This window comes from Schistocerca gregaria, chromosome 2, assembly GCF_023897955.1.
Source record: "Schistocerca gregaria isolate iqSchGreg1 chromosome 2, iqSchGreg1.2, whole genome shotgun sequence".
NCBI lineage: Eukaryota > Metazoa > Arthropoda > Insecta > Orthoptera > Acrididae > Schistocerca > Schistocerca gregaria.
Window position 1 is genome coordinate 988,393,362 of NC_064921.1, and position 20,464 is coordinate 988,413,825.

The 20,464-nt window shown below is 39.2% G+C and overlaps 1 protein-coding gene across 1 annotated transcript in view; it reads right to left on the reverse strand.

Annotated features, from left to right (window-relative positions):
* The window catches only part of LOC126335480 (Golgi apparatus protein 1), a 130,443-nt gene that overhangs the window by 64,020 nt on the left and 45,959 nt on the right, over positions 1–20,464 (reverse strand). The window contains exon 10 of the mRNA XM_049998799.1: positions 11,991–12,198. Within this exon, the coding sequence (XP_049854756.1) occupies positions 11,991–12,198 (208 nt within the window). The remainder of the gene's footprint in view (positions 1–11,990; positions 12,199–20,464) is intronic.

A 20,464-nucleotide genomic window follows, 5' to 3' on the forward strand; every position in this document is an offset into this window, starting at 1 on the left:
GCTTTGCCAGTGGCTACTGAACACTCTGGGTGCAACCAGCTGCAAATTGTTCCAACTTGATGCCTTCTGCTTGCATTCTGACAGCATCCTCAGTTTCATTCGGCACATTTGGTTAAGGTAGGTAGGGTCCAAATGCAGTCTCAGACATTTCTGTAACAATATCAGATTCGAATTTCTAGACATCTGCTATCGGGTACATAACTGTAAGGTTCCCTCAATAGGTCAAGCATGCCTGATGAACTCAAAGATTGATTGGCTATGTTATTTTGAGAGAGTAGTTGTCCTTACATACTAGAAATCAAAACAGAAATATGATATTAGTAAACTGGAAGAGAATAGATGGTAAGGTCGGAGAATTAGTATCACTTATCAAAGTTTATCCCCCGCTCCATGGACCTTGCCGTTGGTAGGGAGGCTTGTGTGCCTCAATGATACAGATAGCCGTACCGTAGGTGCAACCACAACGGAGGGGTATCTGTTGAGAGGCCAGACAAACGTGTGGTTCCTGAAGAGGGGCAGCAGCCTTTTCAGTAGTTGCAGGGGCAACAGTCAGGATGATTGACTGATCTGGCCTTGTAACACTAACCAAAACGGCATTGCTATTGTGGTACTGTGAACAGCTGAAAGCAAGGGGAAACTACAGCCGTCATTTTTCCCGAGGGCATGCAGCTTTACTGTATGATTAAATGATGATGGCGTCCTCTTGGGTAAAATTTCAGAGGTAAAATAGTCCCCTATTCGGGTCTCCGGGCGGGGACTACTCAAGAGGACGTCGTTATCAGGAGAAAGAAAACTGGCGTTCTACGGATCAGAGCGTGGAATGCCATATCCCTTAACCAGGCAGGTAGGTTTGAAAATTTAAAAAGGGAAAGGGATAGGTTAAAGTTAGATATAGTGGGAATTAGTGAAGTTCGGTGGCAGGAGGAACAACACTTTTGGTCAGGTGAATACAGGTTATAAATACAAAATCAAATAGGGGTAATGAAGGAGTAGGTTTAATAATGAATAAAAAAAAAAAAAATAGGAGTGCGGGTAATCTACTACAAACAGCATAGTGAAGGCAATCTTGTGGCCAAGATAGACACAAAGCCCACACCTACTACAGTAGTACAAGTTTATATACAAACTAGCTCTGCAGATGATGAAGAAATTGATGAAATGTATGACGAAATAAAAGAAATTATTCAGGTAGTGAAGGGAGACGAAAATTTAATAGTCATGGGTGACTGGAATTCGAGTGTAGGAAAAGGAAGAGAAGGAAACATAGTAGGTGAATATGGATTGGGGCTAAGAAATGAAAGAGGGAGCTGCCTGGTAGAATTTTGTACAGAGCGTAACTAAATCATAGCTAACACTTGGTTCAAGACTCATGAAAAAAGGTTGTATACATGGAAGAACCCTGGAGATACTAGAAGGTTTCAGATAGATTATATAATGGTAAGACAGAGATTTAGGAACCAGGTTTTAAATTGTAAGACATCTCGGGGGCAGATGTGGACTCTGACCACAATCTATTGGTTATGAACTATAGATTAAAACTGAAGAAACTGCAAAAAGGCGGGAATTTAAGGAGATGGGACCTGGATGAACTGAAAGACCCAGAGGTTGTACAGAGTTTCAAGGAGAGCGTAAGGGAACAATTGACAGGAATGGGGGAAAGAAATACAGTAGAAGAAGAATGGGTAGCTTTGAGGGATGAAATAGTGAAAGCAGCAGAGGATCTACTAGGTAAAAAGACAAGGGCTAGTAGATATCCTTGGGCAACAGAAGAGATACTGAATTTAATCGATGAAAGGAGAAAATATAAAAATGCAGTAAATGAAGCAGGCAAAAAGGAATACAGACGTCTCAAAAATGAGATCGACAGGAAGTGAAAAATGGCTAACCAGGGATGGCTAGAGGATAAATGTAAGGATGTAGAGGCTTATCTCACTAAGGGCAAGATAGATACTGCCTACAGGAAAATTAAAGAGACCTTTGGAGAAAAGTGAACCACTTGTATGAATATCAAGAGCTCAGATGGAAACTCAGTTCTAAGCAAAGAAGGGAAAGCTGAAAGGTGGAAGGAGTATATAGAGGGTCTATACAGTGGCGATATTCTTGAGGACAATACTATGGAAATGGAAGAGGATGTAGATGAAGATGAAATGGGAGATACGATGCTGCATGTAGAGTTCGACAAAGCACTGAAAGACCTAAGTCGAAACAAGGGCCTGGAAGTAGACAACATTCCATCAGAACTACTGATAGCCTTGGGAGAGCCAGTCCTCTCAAAACTCTACCATCTGGTGAGCAAGATGTATGAGACAGGCAAAATTCCCTCAGTCTTCAAGAAGAATATAATAATTCCAATCCCAAAGAAAGCAGGTGTTGACAGATGTGAAAATTACCGAACTATCAGTTTAATAAGTCACAGCTGCAAAATACTAACGCAAATTCCTTACAGACGAATGGAAAAACTGGTAGAAGCAGACCTCGGGGAAGATCAGTTTGGATTCCGTAGAAATGTTGGGACACGTGAGGCAATACTGACCTTACGACTTATCTTAGAAGAAAGATTAAGGAAAGGCCAACCTACGTTTCTAGCAGTTGTAGTCTTAGAGAAAGATTTTGACTATGTTGACTGGAATACTCTCTTTCAAATTCTAAAGGTTTCAGGGGTAAAATACAGGGAGCGAAAGGTTATTTATAATTTGTACAGAAACCAGATGACAGTTATAAGAGTCGAGGGGCATGAAAGCGAAGCAGTGATTGGGAAGGGAGTGAGACAGGGTTCTAGCCTCTCCCCGATGTTATTCAATCTGTATATTGAGCAAGCAGTAAAGGAACGAAAAGAAAAATTCAGAGTAGGTATTAAAATCAATGGAGAAGAAATAAAAATGTTGAGGTTCGCCGATGACATCGTAATTCTGTCGGAGACAGCAATAGACTTGTAAGAGCAGCTGAGCGGAATGGACAGTGTCTTGAAAGGAGGGTACGAGATGAACATCAACAAAAGCAAAACAAGGATAATGGAATGTAGTCAAATTAAGTAGGGTGATGCTGAGGGAATTAGATTAGGAAATGAGACACTTAAATTAGTAAAGCAGTTTTGCTATTTGGGGAGCAAAATAACAGATGATGGTCGAAGTAGAGAGGATATAAAATGTAGACTGGCAATGGCAAGGAAAGCGTTTCTGAAGAAGAGAAATTTGTTAACATTGAGTATAGATTTTAGTGTCAGGAAGTCCTTTCAGAAAGTATTTGTATGGAGTGTAGCCATGTATGGAAGTGAAACGTGGACGATAAATAGTTTGGATAAGAAGAGAATAGAAGCTTTCGAAATGTGGTGCTACAGAAGATTAGATGGGTAGATCACATAACTAATGAGGAGGTATTGAATAGAATTGGGGAGAAGAGGAGTCTGTGGCACAACTTGACCAGAAGAAGGGATCGGTTGGTAGGACATGTTCTGAGGCATCGAGGGATCACCAATTTAGTACTGGAGGGCAGTGTGGAGGGTAAAAAACGTAGAGGGAGACCAAGAGATGAATACACTAAGCAGATTCAGAAGGATGTAGGTTGCAGTAGGTACTGGGAGATGAAGAAGCTTGCACAGGATAAAGTAGCATAGAGAGGGGCATTAAACCAGTCTCGGGACTGAAGACCACGACCACAACAACAACAACAACAACAACAACAACAACAAAAGTTATGATGTCCAGATAATATAAGGAATAGGATGTTGGTTGAAAGCAGAAGGAATAGCATTGAAATACTGCACTCGGATTGGACTATCTATCATAAGGCAAGGCCATAAACCAATTGTGGCAGTGTATTTTAGTACATAAGTCAACAATATGTAATGAGGTTTTGGTGACTGGATGTGGATTTGAACTGTTGTCCTCCAGAATGTGAGCCTAGTGTGCTAGCAAGTGTGCCATCTCACTCATTTTAAACATTAAAGGAGGGTCAAACACGGTAACTGGATGCTTTTATAGACCACCAGCATCAGGAGCTGTTGTGGCAGAGACCTTCACAGAGAACTTGCAAAATATTGTAAATACATTTCCTAATCAAGTTTACTGTAGTAGGGGGAGACTGGAATTTGTCAGCTATAGAATGGGTAAGTCCTGTGATCAAAACTGCTGCCAGAGACAGTGATTCGTTTCACATCATTCTGGAGATCTTATCCAAAAATTACTGCAAGCAGCTAGATAAAGAGCCAATTTGTGAGTGTAATATCTTAGGCCCTCTAACAACAGAAGACCTGAACTTTCTGAATCAGTTTCTATGGAGGAAGATGTCGGTGATTATAAGATTGTGGTAGCATCAATGACCATGGGTTTTATAAGACATTTAAGAAAGGTAGTCAAAATCAGATATTTAGTGCTGAGCACGAAGATGAGGAACACAAATGGATAAAATTCAAAATCATTGTTCAATATGCCTCAAACAAGTACGTTCCAAACAAAAATTAAACTCACAGTGGTTTAATAGCTAAGTTAGAAAACTTCACCATAGATTTAAGAGAAGTCAGAATTTAGTTGGCAAACAAAAGATGAATGAAGTAAAAATGAGAAAAAGGAGAGCAATGAGAGAAGTGTTCAATGATTTTGAAAGAAAAATTTTGCCAACTGAACTTATCAAAACCCTAAGTTTCAGTCTCTTATAAAATCAATAAGCTGCTTTAAATCATCTATTTAGTCACTCAGTGATCATATTGGCACAAAAATTGAAGATGACAGAGAGTAGGCCAAAAAACTGAACTAGTTCTTCCAAAGCTGTTTCACCACAGAAGATCGTAACACACTCCCTCTTTTCAGTCACCACACTAAAGACAAAATTGCAGATACTGAGATGAGTGACAGTGGTATAGAAAAGCAACTATAGTTGCTTAGTAGTGAAAAGGAATCCGGACCAGGTCAGATACTATAAAATTCTACATAGATTATGCAAAAGAACTTGCTCCCCTTATAGCAACACTTTATTGTAGTTCACTGAAGCAATGAAGGGTACCTAGTGTTGGGCAGAAGTGCAGGTCATTCTCACTTTGAAGAATGGTCAAAGAATCAATCCACATAACTGTAGGCCCCTATAGTTGACATCAATCTGTTTTGGAATTTTTATTTTTTTATTTTTATTTATTTATTTATTTTTTATTTTTTGAGAATGAAAATCTCTTCTATGAAAATCAACATGGATTCCTCAAACAGAGATCTTGGGTAACTCAGTTCATTCTGTTCCTTCATTAGATCCACAGCATTGTAGACATGGTTACCTAGGATGATGCTGTGTTAATTGACGTCAGGAAGACATTTGTTACAGTCCCTCATTGCCATTTAGCGAAGAACTATGAGCTTATCAAGTACTGGACCAGATTTGTGATTGGATTCAAGACTTGACAGAATTCGATAAATTGCTCTTAACGGGACAAAATCTACAGATGCAAAAGTCATTTCAGGAGAATCCCAAGGAATTGTGATAAGACCATTACTGCTTATAATTTATATTAATGATCTAATGGATAATGTCAGAAGCTGTATAACACTGTTCACAAAGAATATGATTATCTAGAAGAAGTAGCAATGCCAAAAGACAGTAGTTATTTGCTGAAGACTTGCAGATGATTGAGGATTGGTGTTGGGACTGGCAGTTGACTCTGAATGTAAATAAATGTAACATACTGTGCATATGTAGGAGAATAAATCCAGTACTGGGCAATTCCACTTTTGATGACAAATTGCTGGAAACAGTAACTACCATAAAATATCTAGAGTAACCATACAACTCAGACTTAAGTTGGCTGAAATACTGAAAGAGTACATTCCAGGAAGAGCCAGACAACATATTACCTCCTAAAAATGTCTTGGAAAACTATACCACAATGAGAAACTTCAAGAACTTTTGAGCTAGTAAGGATGTCTGCTGACACTCATTCTTACCACAAGCCGTTTGCGAATGGAACTTGGAATGGTGGATCAGTTAATGGTACCAAAAGTACCCTCACAATACACAATGCTAGTCGCTAGTGCAGATATAAAACTTGTAACTGAATTAGATCTGTATCTTTAGCAAATCTACTGCCAATTCCTTGAACAGAGGACTGCCCCCAGTAATCGGAGAAAAGCACAGATCACACTTACCAACCGAAAAAATTATCAGCAGGACTGACACACACAAACTTTCCATTGACACCTGTGGTCACAAGTGACCAGCCCCCTCCCCTTCCACCCCCCTCCCTATCCCTTTCCCCATAACTTTATCACCTCAGATAATTTACTTTCCTCTTCCTGTTAGGTGTAGGCCATGCTCTGTGTATCCACACCTCCAAATAACAGCAACTGGCAGAACACTCACATGGATTCAGAACATACCAATAATGTGAAACATACTGCACACACTTCACATGCAATAGCCTAAGCAGCAAATGCAACTGATGTCGTTATCCATGAGGAAGTAGTATGTTATGAATTAATATTGATCTTGAAAAAATATCAGCACAATGAGTAAAGTACAAAAACTATTGTAGCTTTCAGAGCTACTAGTTCCTTCCTCAAGGAGGAAGCAGGTAGTAGCAGGTCATTCAAGCCCTAGGACACGAAGATGAGGGGAGAATGGTCTTTGACTTGACATCCACCACATTATTAACATCCCTCCAATCAGTTTCCTGTTGTGCTACCCTGAACAACCCCTCCCCCTTTTTTTTTTTTTTTTTTTTTTGCTTGTGTAAATAGTTACACAGCTTTCTTTGAGGCCAGCTGACATTTTATCAAATAAGACTAGTTGTGCAACATATTCAGAGAAGCCTTATGTTACAGGATGAACAGTTGTACCGTTGATTAAGTGTTCACTTACAAATATGATGTCTATTTGTGTTCTAATTTCCTATTTGTGTTCTGATTTCCTGTGCAGTTCTCGTTGGAAAAAAACAGAACTCAAGATGTAAGTATACAGTAACATTCTCCAATCTTTTCTTTTATATCAGTCTTTCATAAAATTTGTGCTAAAATCAGAAAGGACTCATTTGCTTTCTTTTGTGTGACAGTTGGCATAATAATGATTCAAAATTTCTAAAAATGTTTGAAAATTTTGCAGTTGGTATCTACAATTATAAATGAGTTTTTTGATAGCAGCAATCGACATGTACAAGCTTCTACTCATTCTTCTAAGTGGAAACTGCTGGTTTTAGTACATTGTAGCTTCATGTTACTTTTAACATACATGACAACTCCACCTTTCTCCATATTTTCATCACAGAAAAAATTATTGCCCTCGGCCTTTAACATATGAATTCCAGTATTTACATGGTGCTCAGGCACATACCGTGAGTCAACTTCCTTTTCTATATACTTTGATTATCATATTAGTTCATTTACTTTTCCTCCTCCTGTTACATGTAGGCAATGTTTTGTGTATCCATACGTTCAAATAACAGCAACTGGCACCACAAAGATACAAGCCCTGCTCACAGTCAGCAGCAACCCGGTCAGCTCCTGGTTAACTTGTCTGATGGCTTTGATTATCTAGGATTGATCACACCACTGCAGAACTTCAACAAAACTCCCATTTGTGCATGTGAAGTTACTGAAGTTACTCTATTCAGTTCACTCCTCTATATTTTTGGATAGGGTGCTAACTGCTTTATTTAACAGTTAGTGGCTCAATACCCTCTCTTAACCTGCTAAGGCTATCGGTAGGTTTTACAATACTCAGATCAGGTATTTTGATCCCACTTTTTCCTACGGATGTTGGTCAATACACATCCCATTACTACTATCTAACAACAATACCTTTCTTTTTCTACTCATGTCAGCTTCTTTTCTTTCACATCTCTGCTGCACCCTAATTTTTTCTACATCTGAATGAGGCTCCACTCATTTTACAGTTAACACGTCATATATATTAAGACAAGGTTCCTTAGAAAAGGATACTGCTAAGTTGCTTCCCTAACCCTCTCCAGTTTGAGCATGTGTTCTGTCTGTAATGACTTCTACGTTAACAGGATCTTAAGCAACTGATCTCTCTCTCTCTCTGTCTCTCTCTCTCTCTCTCTCTCTCTCTCACACACACACACACACACACACACACACACACACACACACAATAACCCTTCACCGATAATGACATTTTGGATTCACTTGCACGTATATAATGGTATGATAATGCAGTGAAGAATTCTTTGGTAAAATTTACAGTTAAGTGAAGGGTTTAATGTGCTGATAAGCCATAGTCTAACAGATCTGAATCTCTGTCCTGACATTACACTTGGATCTAAACCACACAAATCCATAGCACCAGTGTTCCTCAGATGAGTAGGGAGATATATAGACCAGTTAACCACAGCCTTCAGGTCAGTAAGCTGTTTATACACTTCCGGGAAAATAAACTGCAACTCTCTCAAGGACTGTGCTCAGTAGCACTAGGATATATAATGTGTGTATAATGAGGAGTTGTCGTGTTAGTGATTCATTTGTCACATTCATCAGCATCTGGATAGCACTCAGGAGACCTGGCTGAGCACACACTACTTTGACTCTGCAGGCAGTAACTGTGCTTAGTTTACTGATGGACACAGTCTGCAACACTCATTATCAGTTACAACCATGCACCACCATTTAGTATGTACTCCTGTTAACAGATTCAGCCACTTGAACAGGGTCACATTGTGGGCCTGTGGGAAACTTGATGGACATATTCACAGATTGCTGCACATTTTGAGCACAATGTATCAGCAGTGTGTTGCTGCATTTAGCAGTAGTCAGTGGAAAATCCCCCCAACCATAAACTAGGTTCTGGACATACACGAAGTACAAATGCATGTCAAGATGGGTGCTTGTGCAATCAGTAACGGTCGACCAACTATCACCCAGGGAAGAAATCTGGACACATGTTGCACCTGCTGTATCACCAAGCACCATTGGGAACCATTTGCTTACAGCATGACTATGATCAGGAGTGCCTCTAGCCAGGCTATTACTGACACCACAATACTGCAAAGCATGCCTATACTGGCATTGTGAAAGAGTAGATTGGAGAATGGAATGGTGCTCTGCGGTCTTCAGTAACAAGAGTAGGTTGTGTGTGCGTGCGAGTGATAGACGGGCATGTGCATGGCGTATACCTGGCAAGTGGCCTATTCTCTAGTGTATCTGCCCAAGAAGCACAGGTCCCACCACAGGCTTCACGAAGTGGAGGCCATCAGTTACAACTTGTGGTCACATGTGGTGTTCTGGACAGTGAAGTAACAAGTACTTGCTACGTTGCATCGGTTGCTATACCTGTGCTACTGCAATTTTTGTCAACTGGAAGGTGATTGCTTTTTCGACATTACATGTCCACATATGCTTGTTGTGACGCAATGTGCCCTTCATGTCATGGCCAATAAAATCACCAGATCTCTTGCCAACTGAACATGTATGGGACATGATGAAGCGAGAAATTACTCGTTCTCCAGAGCCTGCCAAGAACAATTGCTGAAATGCAACATAGGGTGCAAGATGTTTGGAACCATCTATTCCTGGATGCCATTCACCACCTTTATTATTTTTTACTTAATGGCATCTTTATGACTGTGTGCTTGTGTTGTCACCAGACAGGAATACATTGTATTTTGATGCAGATGTTTGGGTACTATTTTCTGTTACGTGTTTAATTTAGTCTGATTTTGTTATGATATGTCCTAAAATGATGCACTACCAGTCGCATCACTCACCAATAAAATGACCCTGTCCTAGAGGGTTTTGCATTTTTTCCCCCGGCAATGTATATCAATGATGCAGCCCTTGAAAGACATAGGGCTGATTGTATATAGCCTCTGACCTTAGATTATCACTGGAAATGGCTTCTGATCAAGCTTAACCCAGAAAAATGTGTTGTATAATTGTCAATCCTGGGTTATATTGCTCTGAAGTAGAATCAATTTTGACTTGTTAAAATTTGTGGATCAACTGTAGTGTCATTACAACACAACACTTTTGATTTGAATAAGAAGCTGTCATTAACCCATAAATATGTAACTATGCAACTCCCTCACTGCTGAAAGAAAAGAGCGAAATATTTGTGTGTTGATTTTGACAGCCCATATACAGGGTGATTCACGAATATATTTGGATATTTTAATATGTTCTTCTACAAGTAAAACTAAAGAAAAAAGTTCATATGAACACTGGTCCACAAATGTTTGGTTACCGATTTACGGCTAATAAAAGATTTTGCTTAAAATTTAGCAGCTTCGCTAATATGAAGCCTTCACAAAACTGAACGAGATCAAAGTAAAGCACGATTTCCATTTATTTTGTTGTTATTGATCTGGTGAATCTAATAAAACATGTTCCAGATGTGTATCTGCGAAGTTTTCCTAAACATCCAGAGAAGCAAAGACGTAATTTCATAAAATTTTTAATTTATCAGTTACTTGGCCCAATTCATTCTTTAAATTCCAGACAACTGCACAAAGTTTTGAACAGAAGTTGTAGAGAATTTAATTTTGGAAAAATGATGGTAATAACGTTAACTGAAACTGAATGAATGTGTATTCTCCTGTTGTAAATTTGTAAGGCATCCCTATTTTATAAATAATCTACAAACTACAACAGTCACAATGTGGTTTCACTTAAATATAGTGTTGTTGTTATGCTCTTTCACTGAACAATGCAGAAAACTAACTTGTTTCAAGGTTAGGAAAGACAAACAACTCACTACTGGATGCCAACGATGACATTAACGTCTCTACATTCTTAAATTTACTTGTATAATAATCTTTGCTTTTCTGGTTGTTCTGGAAAGCTAATGCAGATACATGCCTGGGACATTCTTCTAATTCATCTGTGGCATGAATCAGCAAACCAGTGTTTAATAGTATTAGTTGAAAACAGTCTTGGTTGCAATTTTAGTTTTTTTATTTATCAACACGTTTCACCTTATTTAGGCATCTTCAGGCTGATCTTAGTTTGGTATTTCTTAGGACAATCCTTTAAACAGTGTAGCTAAAGGGCATCATCAAGTACATCAGGCCAACATCACCTTCGTTAACCTCAGTATATACTTTCTAGATGGACGCGAGTGACTCCAAGACCTGCATAACGCATACACGTTTACAGGGGCAAATAATAGAACAAGATGGGACTTAAGTAGTTAGCATAATGCTAACTACTTAAGGAGTGTCAGCCGATTTTATGCCTGACAGCGGTAAGTGTACTAGGTTCTTGAGGTAAGAATGTTGATCAAAAATGCTAACAACATACAAGATTGAAAGGTACAAATTCCAACGATTCATGTTGGTTATTTTAAATATGGAGTAATTATTGTTCGGACACACATAATTATGAAAACAACAATCAGCACAATGTATGGACATTATTAAACAAAGATAATAATAACGAAGATAAACAATGGCTTAAAGTTAACTGGAGGGTAGCAGTAGCTTAGGAAACGAAAGGTATAAAGGGCAAAGGATGTACAATTAATAAAAGGGGAGGGGAATAGGCAAAAATAAATTTAAAAAATAAATAATAAAAAACAGAGAAAGAGAAGGTGCAAGAAGAGTGCAATGAAACTAAAACTTTAGGTGGAGGTAAGAGAAGATAAGTTATCCACTGTTGACAGTAGTTTACCAGCACAAGAAATATTTTATAACCCTCATAAGTGATTAAAACACATCTGAAGTTATGAACGAGGAAAAAGAATAAATGTTTATTTTATCTTCTGAATATGGCATTTCATGTTGCAATTGGATGAAAAAATACAGTTTGTTTCATGCCAAAATAAAAAAAAATAGCAATTGAATGTTATTTATGATTATATTCTCTTCTTACACTAATTCTGTTCTATTTTTTGTGCTATCTTTCACCACAGATAAAAGGAGTGAATCATAGTTAACAAAAATGGTGGAGTTATCTGAGCTTCTGAAATCAGAAAAACAATAAGGAATTCATATGTAATACATATATTTTGTAGTCCACATTTACAACACCCTACAGCACAGTGTCATAAATTAAACTGCAACTTACCTGTGCAGCTCCTTTTGGAATCCCTTTGCAAAACTGCTGTACGTCTTTATAGCAATTCTTCTTAATCCTGGGATCAAAATCAATATTCTCTCTTTGTTGAAATAACTGAGCTCTCAGTTGCTGCCTGCAATCTTTTGGTATGTTTTGTTTCACATTTCGCAACGTATCATTGCGAACAATTTCACTTAGACATCGTATAACATCTGCTCTGGAATCATAATTAATTCACATACATAAATATATATGAACATCCTAGACTGTAACTAAATAAAACATAAAAGCCAGAAGTCACAGTTTGTATATTGTAATCAGAAAATAAAAATGTCTTGTGTTTCATTTAATTGCAAGCAGTCCATGGGCAGGACATGCAACAAGATGAGGCAGTTAGAGATAAACTCTCTGTCCTTTTACCTGAAGTTAACAACAAGAAAGTTAAAGGTATAAGGAATGGCAGTAACAGCAAATCAGAGTTTTTTTTTATTGTGAAGTTATCTATGTACAAACAAATTTATAGCACTACATGCAATAGGAAATGTACAAAAGATGACATCCGAGATACAGCTTCTAGTATAGTAAAGGGTTATTCCACGTCATACCACGCAGGACATGTCACCCATCATCTCAGATTTTCAAGAAACATTGCACATTTGCTTACTCTTATAACATACAAACTTCAGCAGTACACACACACACACACACACACACACACACACACACACACACACACACACACACACACAACTTGAGCACAAATCTGCAGTCAGAGAGCTGAAACAACAGTATGGTTTGAGCTCTGAGCTATAACTGTGTGAATCTTTTTGTTGTGCCTATCACGACTCAGCGTCTCTGCTATATGGTAAATAGCAACTTTCCTTCTCTGGTATTGTTATAGTCTTTAAAATTACTGAATTAGTCAAATGACAGGAAATAAATTTTTACACCTGAAGTTAATTTGTCTGCCTAGAATGAATTATACTTAAATTTGCTAATTTGATACCCTTGCATCTGAGGCAGTGAGTGGATGAACTTACTTAAAAATATTCTTTTACATCACAGCAAAAAGTATTTCGATTTCAGATCTGTGTGTCAGTTAGCAGAAGACCCATTAAAATTTATATTTTATTAAAAATATTACAATCTAGGGGATTATTTAAGACCAAAATCGGGTTCCCAACAGGTTGGTGAAATGTGATATCAGCACTTTTCACATCCTCTCAATTTTTCTGAAATCGAAAACTGAAGTACATTAACATTTTTTTTTAATTTTTCTTCGTTACTTTGCTGCTTCAATAACTGCATATCTGTTGACTATGTGCCTTACTTAACTACTGAAAAAGAAAAAAAATTCCAAATCAAAAGCTTCATAAATACTTGAGTTATTTGCATTTATGTAGGTAACCACCATTTTGCACTGACATTCTTGTAGAGTCCAGTTATCAGAATATCACAACACTTGAAATTCAATATAAAATACAGCTGTAGTCTGAGACCATAAAGATTTTGCAGAAGTCCCTATATTATAAGTGTAAGCAAATGTGCACAGTTTTGTGAAAATCTGAGAGAGAGGATTAAAAATCCTCGAATTATTGTGTGTTTTGACGTGGAATGAATCTAAATTAAATGCTGAAGACATTACTTGGTGAAGGGTTATCAGCTAAAAAAGAAGCTTCAAGACAAATACATGTTGTAGCAACAATCAAGAGCTGTGCTGCAGTTTAGAGTGAACTACATTACTGCAACATTTAATAACACAGTATGCTAAGGCATAAAAATAGTGTGAGAATATCAAGCAAGAATCAATGCTGGGAGCAGTTATACAAAAATCAAAGAATAAATGAATATCAGTGATAATGTTGTTTAGTATAAACACTTTGTGTCTTAAGTGTAATTGATGTACAAGTCACAGTCATCACATCATCTCTCCTCTTAGTGTTAATAGCATCTTTGATTGAAGCAGATGCGACATCTGGGTCATGTGACAACTGGTTTTGCTGCTGCTGAGGCATCAGGGTCTGCATCCAATGTCTGTTGCACCTTGTTTGTGATAGGTGGTGGAACAGCAAGTGATTCTGTCTTGCATGTGGTTGATGAGTAAGGTGATTTGCTCATACCAGCATATGCAGTGCCGAGCGCAGATTTAAGATGGGTGACAAAGATTGTTGTTAGGGTATCCATGACATCAACCTAAACATTTTTGACAGCTCTGCTGAGGACTGGATACAGTCCATCCTATGGTGGCTAAAAACGCTTATAGAAAGCATTGTGGTGAACAAAAACTTGGTTGCACTTGCAGTGGTCAATGAAGATGAAAGGTAAGTGAGTCTGTTCATCTCTCGACGCAACAGGCCAGATCTGCCGTATCTGTGAGCGTAGTTTGCTGACGAAGTCTGATGCCTCAATAAGAGTGTCTGGCACGTTGCTGAGGAACTCACCAAGCATTTAGATCGGTTGGCTATAGACGATATCTCCTGCTGTAGATTACAAATCATCCTTGATGGACAAGAAGGCCCAGGAGGATGATAAACAGCAGCTTTTTTTGTCCAACATTGCGATTCATGCACTGAAGGGATATCTCTAATGGTCAGTCCAGGCATTCTTCTAAACCATTTGCTGCCAGATTATACACCATTGTTTGAATGCATTTCATGTCTAGCAGGGCACCAAGTGCGTTGAACCAGTAAGATTCAAATTGCCAGCCCTGGTCACTGCTAATGTGAAGGTGCACACCAGAAAGAGCAATCAATCCACAGAAGAATGTGGCTGGGACTATTTCATCATTGATGGTTGACCATAGGAAATACTTCAGTCCAACAAGTGAAGCAGTCGATGGCAGTTGGGCAGTAAGTATATCCTTCAGATGGTGGTAAAGATCCAATGATATCAATGTGTATGTAGTCGAATCACTGGCTAGGTGGGACAAATGGGCCAAGGGGTGCACTGACATGGCAAGTGCTCTTACTCTGCTGACAGGCCATACACTTTTGCACTAATATCTTGCAATCTTTGCCAATACTTGGCCTTACAAAAATTTGTTTAAACAAACTTGTAATACCTTGGACTCCTGGATGAGACAAAAGTGTGCAGGGATGAGAGTGCCTGTTGCTGAAAGTTGATAGTCACAAATGGGTACGGCATCTACGTGAATATGTCACAATTCAACAGCATGTTTAACAGTGGTACTTGGACATGACTGAACTGCAGACTAGATCGCTGTGTCAAAGTGAGTGCTCCATAATCATCTGCACAAGAGGGTGTCTGCTGGCACTGTAGTTATTGGGTATAAGACAACACTGGATACAAGACGACCCCCTCCCCCCTTTTTTTAAGAGGCTCCTTGAGAAAGAATTTATTTTTTAACATATTTTGTCTAATCAAAGTTACAAACTTTTTTGACATAAGGGATCTGCTTAAAAAATTAACATTACATCTAATCCTTACACCATTTACTGACAGTCTACATTTTGATAATACAAGCTTGTCGTCTGTGTTATTTCTATTTTTAATCATCGTCGGCATCATCCTAACATGACAGCTGTGAAACTTAAATCTTTGTTGTCACAAATATTTTGCAGTTTCTTCTGAATATGTTGGGATTTCTGAGGTTGTGGTTATGGTAGGACTTGAGGACTTAGCTGGTTTTTTTTGGAACACATAGTGGATTTTATTTCTACACTGATGTAAAAATGTTACAGTGTCTCTTGCTTCCAAACATAATGTCTGCCCACCACACTCTCATTCATGGTATAGAATCGGCAGCTGACAGCCTCAATTATTCTCATCATACTCACGGTGAGCATTAACAATAGCTGTATGAAACACGCAAGTATGCCACTGCCCCCAATCTAGACTTTCAGCATCTCCTGCATAAATGTATGCTATTGTTGAACATTTCTCAAATTTTAAAGATAGTTCGATTCTGAGTACAAGTGGATTCAGGCAAACTGCAGTTTAAACACGGTAGACGTTTATAAAAAGTCAAAGTATGCGGTATAGACTCCCATGGTTGGTAGCACAATGAAATCTGCTGCCTGCTTAGCACTCTCCTCCCCCTGCTGAATGTAGTTCTCAGTCAAGCTGGTGTCCTGTTCCACCTCTTAATGCTCTGTAGTGCTGTACTTGAGTAACAGTGAAACATGGACAAGCAATATAATTACTCTAGGGTGCAGATCATATGCAACAACAGCAACTAATACATAAATAAAAGACTGTACTCACAATTCAGTCCAGCTCTTGAACTTTTGGTCATCTTATGATCTAGTGAAATCTGTTGGTACTATCATCACAATGGGTCTTTCCTCAGTAATTTAGTCTTGAAATAACAATAGCAATCAGCTTAATACATTTTATTCTGTTTGTTAGATATTTAATTCTGTATTAATTTTCTTTTCCATTTTATCTGAATGTCACCGCCTTATTCTAAAGCTGATTAAAACAGGGTACCATTTTCCCCCGGTATTTCAATATGAGAAGAGCGACCAAATTTCTCATTTGAAACCCACTTGGTAAATCATTACAGTTTCCATAACCAAATAAAATACTGAGTTGGGTTCCGAATCAAGTAATGGTTTTTCAAGGACAAGATTTTTTCGTTACAGTGTTATCTGCAGCATAAATGTATGTGTACACTACCATATACAGGGTGTTTCAAAAATGACCGGTATATTTGAAACTGCAATAAAAACTAAACGAGCAGCGATAGAAATACACCATTGTTGCAATATGCTTGGGGCAACAGTACATTTTCAGGCGCACAAACTTTCGAAATTACAGTAGTTACAATTTTCAACAACAGATGGCGCTGCAAGTGATGTGAAAGATATAGAAGACAACGCAGTCTGTGGGTGCGCCATTCTGTACGCTGTCTTTCTGCTGTAAGCGTGTGCTGTTCACAACGTGCAAGTGTGCTGTGGACAACATGGTTTATTAGGGCACATTGTTGTTGCAACAAGAAGAAGTTTTAAATGGAGGTTTAATGTAACCAAAGGACCGAAAAGCGATACAATAAAGGATCAGTTTGAAAAATTTCAACGGACTGGGAACGTGACGGATGAACGTGCTGGAAAGGTAGAGCGACCGCGTACGGCAACCACAGAGGGCAACGCGCAGCTAGTGCAGCAGGTGATCCAACAGCGGCCTCGGGTTTCCGTTCGCCGTGTTGCAGCTGCGGTCCACATGACGCCAACGTCCACGTATCGTCTCATGCGCCAGAGTTTACACCTCTATCCATACAAAATTCAAACGCGGCAACCCTTCAGTGCCACTACCATTGCTGCACAAGACACATTCGCTAACGATATAGTGCACAGGATTGATGACGGCAATATGCATGTGGGCAGCATTTGGTTTACTGACAAAGTTTTTTTTTTTACCTGGACGGCTTCATCAATAAACAGAACTGGCGCATATGGGGAACCGAAAAGCCCCATGTTGCAGTCCCATCGTCCCTGCATCCTCAGAAAGTACTGGTCTGGGCCGCCATTTCTTCCAAAGGAATCATTGGCCCATTTTTCAGATCCGAAACGATTACTGCATCAAGCTACCTGGACATTCTTCGAGAATTTGTGGCGGTACAAACTGCCTTAGATGACACTGCGAACACCTCGTGGTTTATGCAAGATGGTGCCCACCCACATCGCACGGCCGACGTCTTTAATTTCCTGAATGAATATTTCGATGATCGTGTGATTGCTTTGGGCTATCCGAAACATACAGGAGGCGGCGTGGATTGGCCTCCCTATTCACCAGACATGAACCCCTGTGACTTCTTTCTGTGGGCACACTTCAAAGACCAGGTGTACCGCCAGAATCCAGAAGCAATTGAACAGCTGAAGCAGTACATCTCATCTGCATGTGAAGCCATTCCGCCAGACACGTTGTCAAAGGTTTCGGGTAATTTCATTCAGAGACTACGCCATATTATTGCTACGCATGGTGGATATGTGGAAAATATCATACTAGAGTGTTTCCCCAGACCGCAGCGCCATCTGTTGTTGAAAATTGTAACTACTGTAATTTCGAAAGTTTGTCTGCCTGAAAATGTACTGTTGTCCCAAGCATATTTGCAACAAACGGTGTATTTCTATCGCTCCTCGTTTAGTTTGTATTGCTGTTTCAAATATATCGGTCATTTTTGAAACACCCTGTAGGTATGAGAACTTTTATTGCAGACCTGTTGAAATACCACAGAAGTTTGTGAGCTGATAGAATTTAATGCTATTTCCCCCTGTGTTTCACAAAATTGTCAATTTTTAACCAGAGCATTAGACTGTTGTAGTGGCTAGTTCATAGTTTCTCGCATACCCCTTGCACTTGTATGGCTTGTCAAATGTCACACAACTGTTCGAGTAAGGATGATACTGCATAGAGTGCTACCGTATATCAGGATATCTACAACCTATTCAAATGCAAGTATTGTTTGTTAAGCCCTACCCTTCAGGATTCTTCAAAATAAATTTTTACAGAACCTTAAAAGCCAAAGCTTCACCTTTAATTGTAAGATGACTCCTATGTTAATCTATAAAACAGTTCTCCCTCAATGTGGACTATATGGGTCCTAAATTATCCTATATACAGTGGTGCAGCTAACATGGCAATTATTTGTCTGGTTTGTGACACAAAACATGTAAAATGTTGCTCCTCAAGCATGTGCCAGAATTTCTTGAGTGAATGGTATGGTGCATAAGCTCGCAATTGTATCTTTACCAGCTCTGCTGTGATGGAGATAGAGTTTCTGGCTGAAGAATACTAAGGGCTCCAAAGCTGATCTACTTGCTGCTGAAATGCAGCACCTATTGCAGTAGCAGACGTATCAAACATTAATGTGAGTGGCGCTTGTGGGAAGGGTTGAATTAACAGTGCAGCCTCAGTGATAGAAGTCTTCATTTTGTTGAAGGCTGTCTCACCTTTGCTTGTCCAAGGCAGTTTGTCAGTTGGGTTACTGTGAGCCTTGTAAAAGTTCTTTCAATGAAATGGCCAAGAGTGCACAGTTGCACATGAAATGATGGTATAAATCAGTGATGCCAAGGAATCTTCGCAACTCAGTCAGTAACAGACTGCTGGAAGTTTGTTATAGCTTCTACCTTCTCCCGTGGTGACCGTATTCCTTCGGCATTGATGGTGTAAACTACGAAGCAGGTTTATGGTGCTCCAAACATGCACTTTTATGGGTTTATGAGTCATCCTTGTGGATGAAGGTGAGTAAAGATCTGGTGTAAATATGACGTGTTCAGTTTCAGCAGTGGCCATCACCAACACATCGTGAATATAAACATAACTTAAGTCGAGATCTTGTGTAACTTTATCAATGAAATGATGTAAGGTCCATGGTGTTGCGCAGTTCAAAAGGCATCCTCATCAAATCAAAGAGACCGAATGGAGTACAGAAGGTCTATGTAATCTGAAGCAACAGATTCCTGGTAAAACACACACATCAAATCTAACGTGGAAAAGATGAGCTTGCCATGGATGTTAAATGTGAGGTCTTGAATGTGCAAGATAGGACAGCAATCAGGAATTGTTCTAACATTGAGCTGCTGGTAATCAGCATACTGATGTCATCCACTGGTCTGCTTGGGGACTACACGTTGCAACAATGCCCAGCTACTGCTTGAAAGACATCAAATTCCTTACGCGAACATAAACAAAACTCTTGTTTTGTTACTTTCAATTTTTTCGTGTTAAGAAATTAGGCTGAATGCAAATTAGCAATCCTAGTCTTGTCAGTATATAACCTATTGTCGACTGTCGTATTGGTGTTAGTGAAAGTAGCTGCTAAGTTATCTCCAAGAACTGTTTCAGAACTTCTACATATGGAAATCACCTGTGATCAATCTCACAGTAGTACTGTCCACACAGAATACAGATCCGTGGCTGCCCAAATTAGTGATGGTGTCGAAGAGATGATGGTGGTGGAGGTCCAACAGCAGGACCTAAAATGACAGAAAGTCTGCTCCGAGGATAGTGTGAACCACATTTGGCAGAATAAATTGCCACCCAAACTTATGAAATTGACCTGACTTTAGTGATAGTGTCATGTGACCATATGTCAGGATGATAGAACCAGTAGAAGCAAGGAGATGACAGACGTCATTGCTGTGGTGAGGCAGATGGGAAGGTACATCAGCTCTTGCGTCCAGTAAAGAATTGCAGTTTCATACAAAACTCTGTGACAAACAGTGAACGGCTGCTATTTTGGAATGCAGTTGTTATTGTTACTAACCTAAAAGTGCATTTCTCATTGCACAGGGAGGACTGCATTTCTGTGCTTCAGAGGCAAACCGCCTGTGGTACCAGTAAAGGTTCGCAGCTGAGGCAATAGGTTGCATTTCCTCAGTAATCAGTAGCGTTGTAGCTGGTGACTAGAATGCCATATTTGCAGAGTATCTTCTGCATGCCACACTGTTAATCAGCACATTCACACTGTGGCAGATCCGACATTGCAAAACTATGATTTAATATGCAGATTGTGCACAATG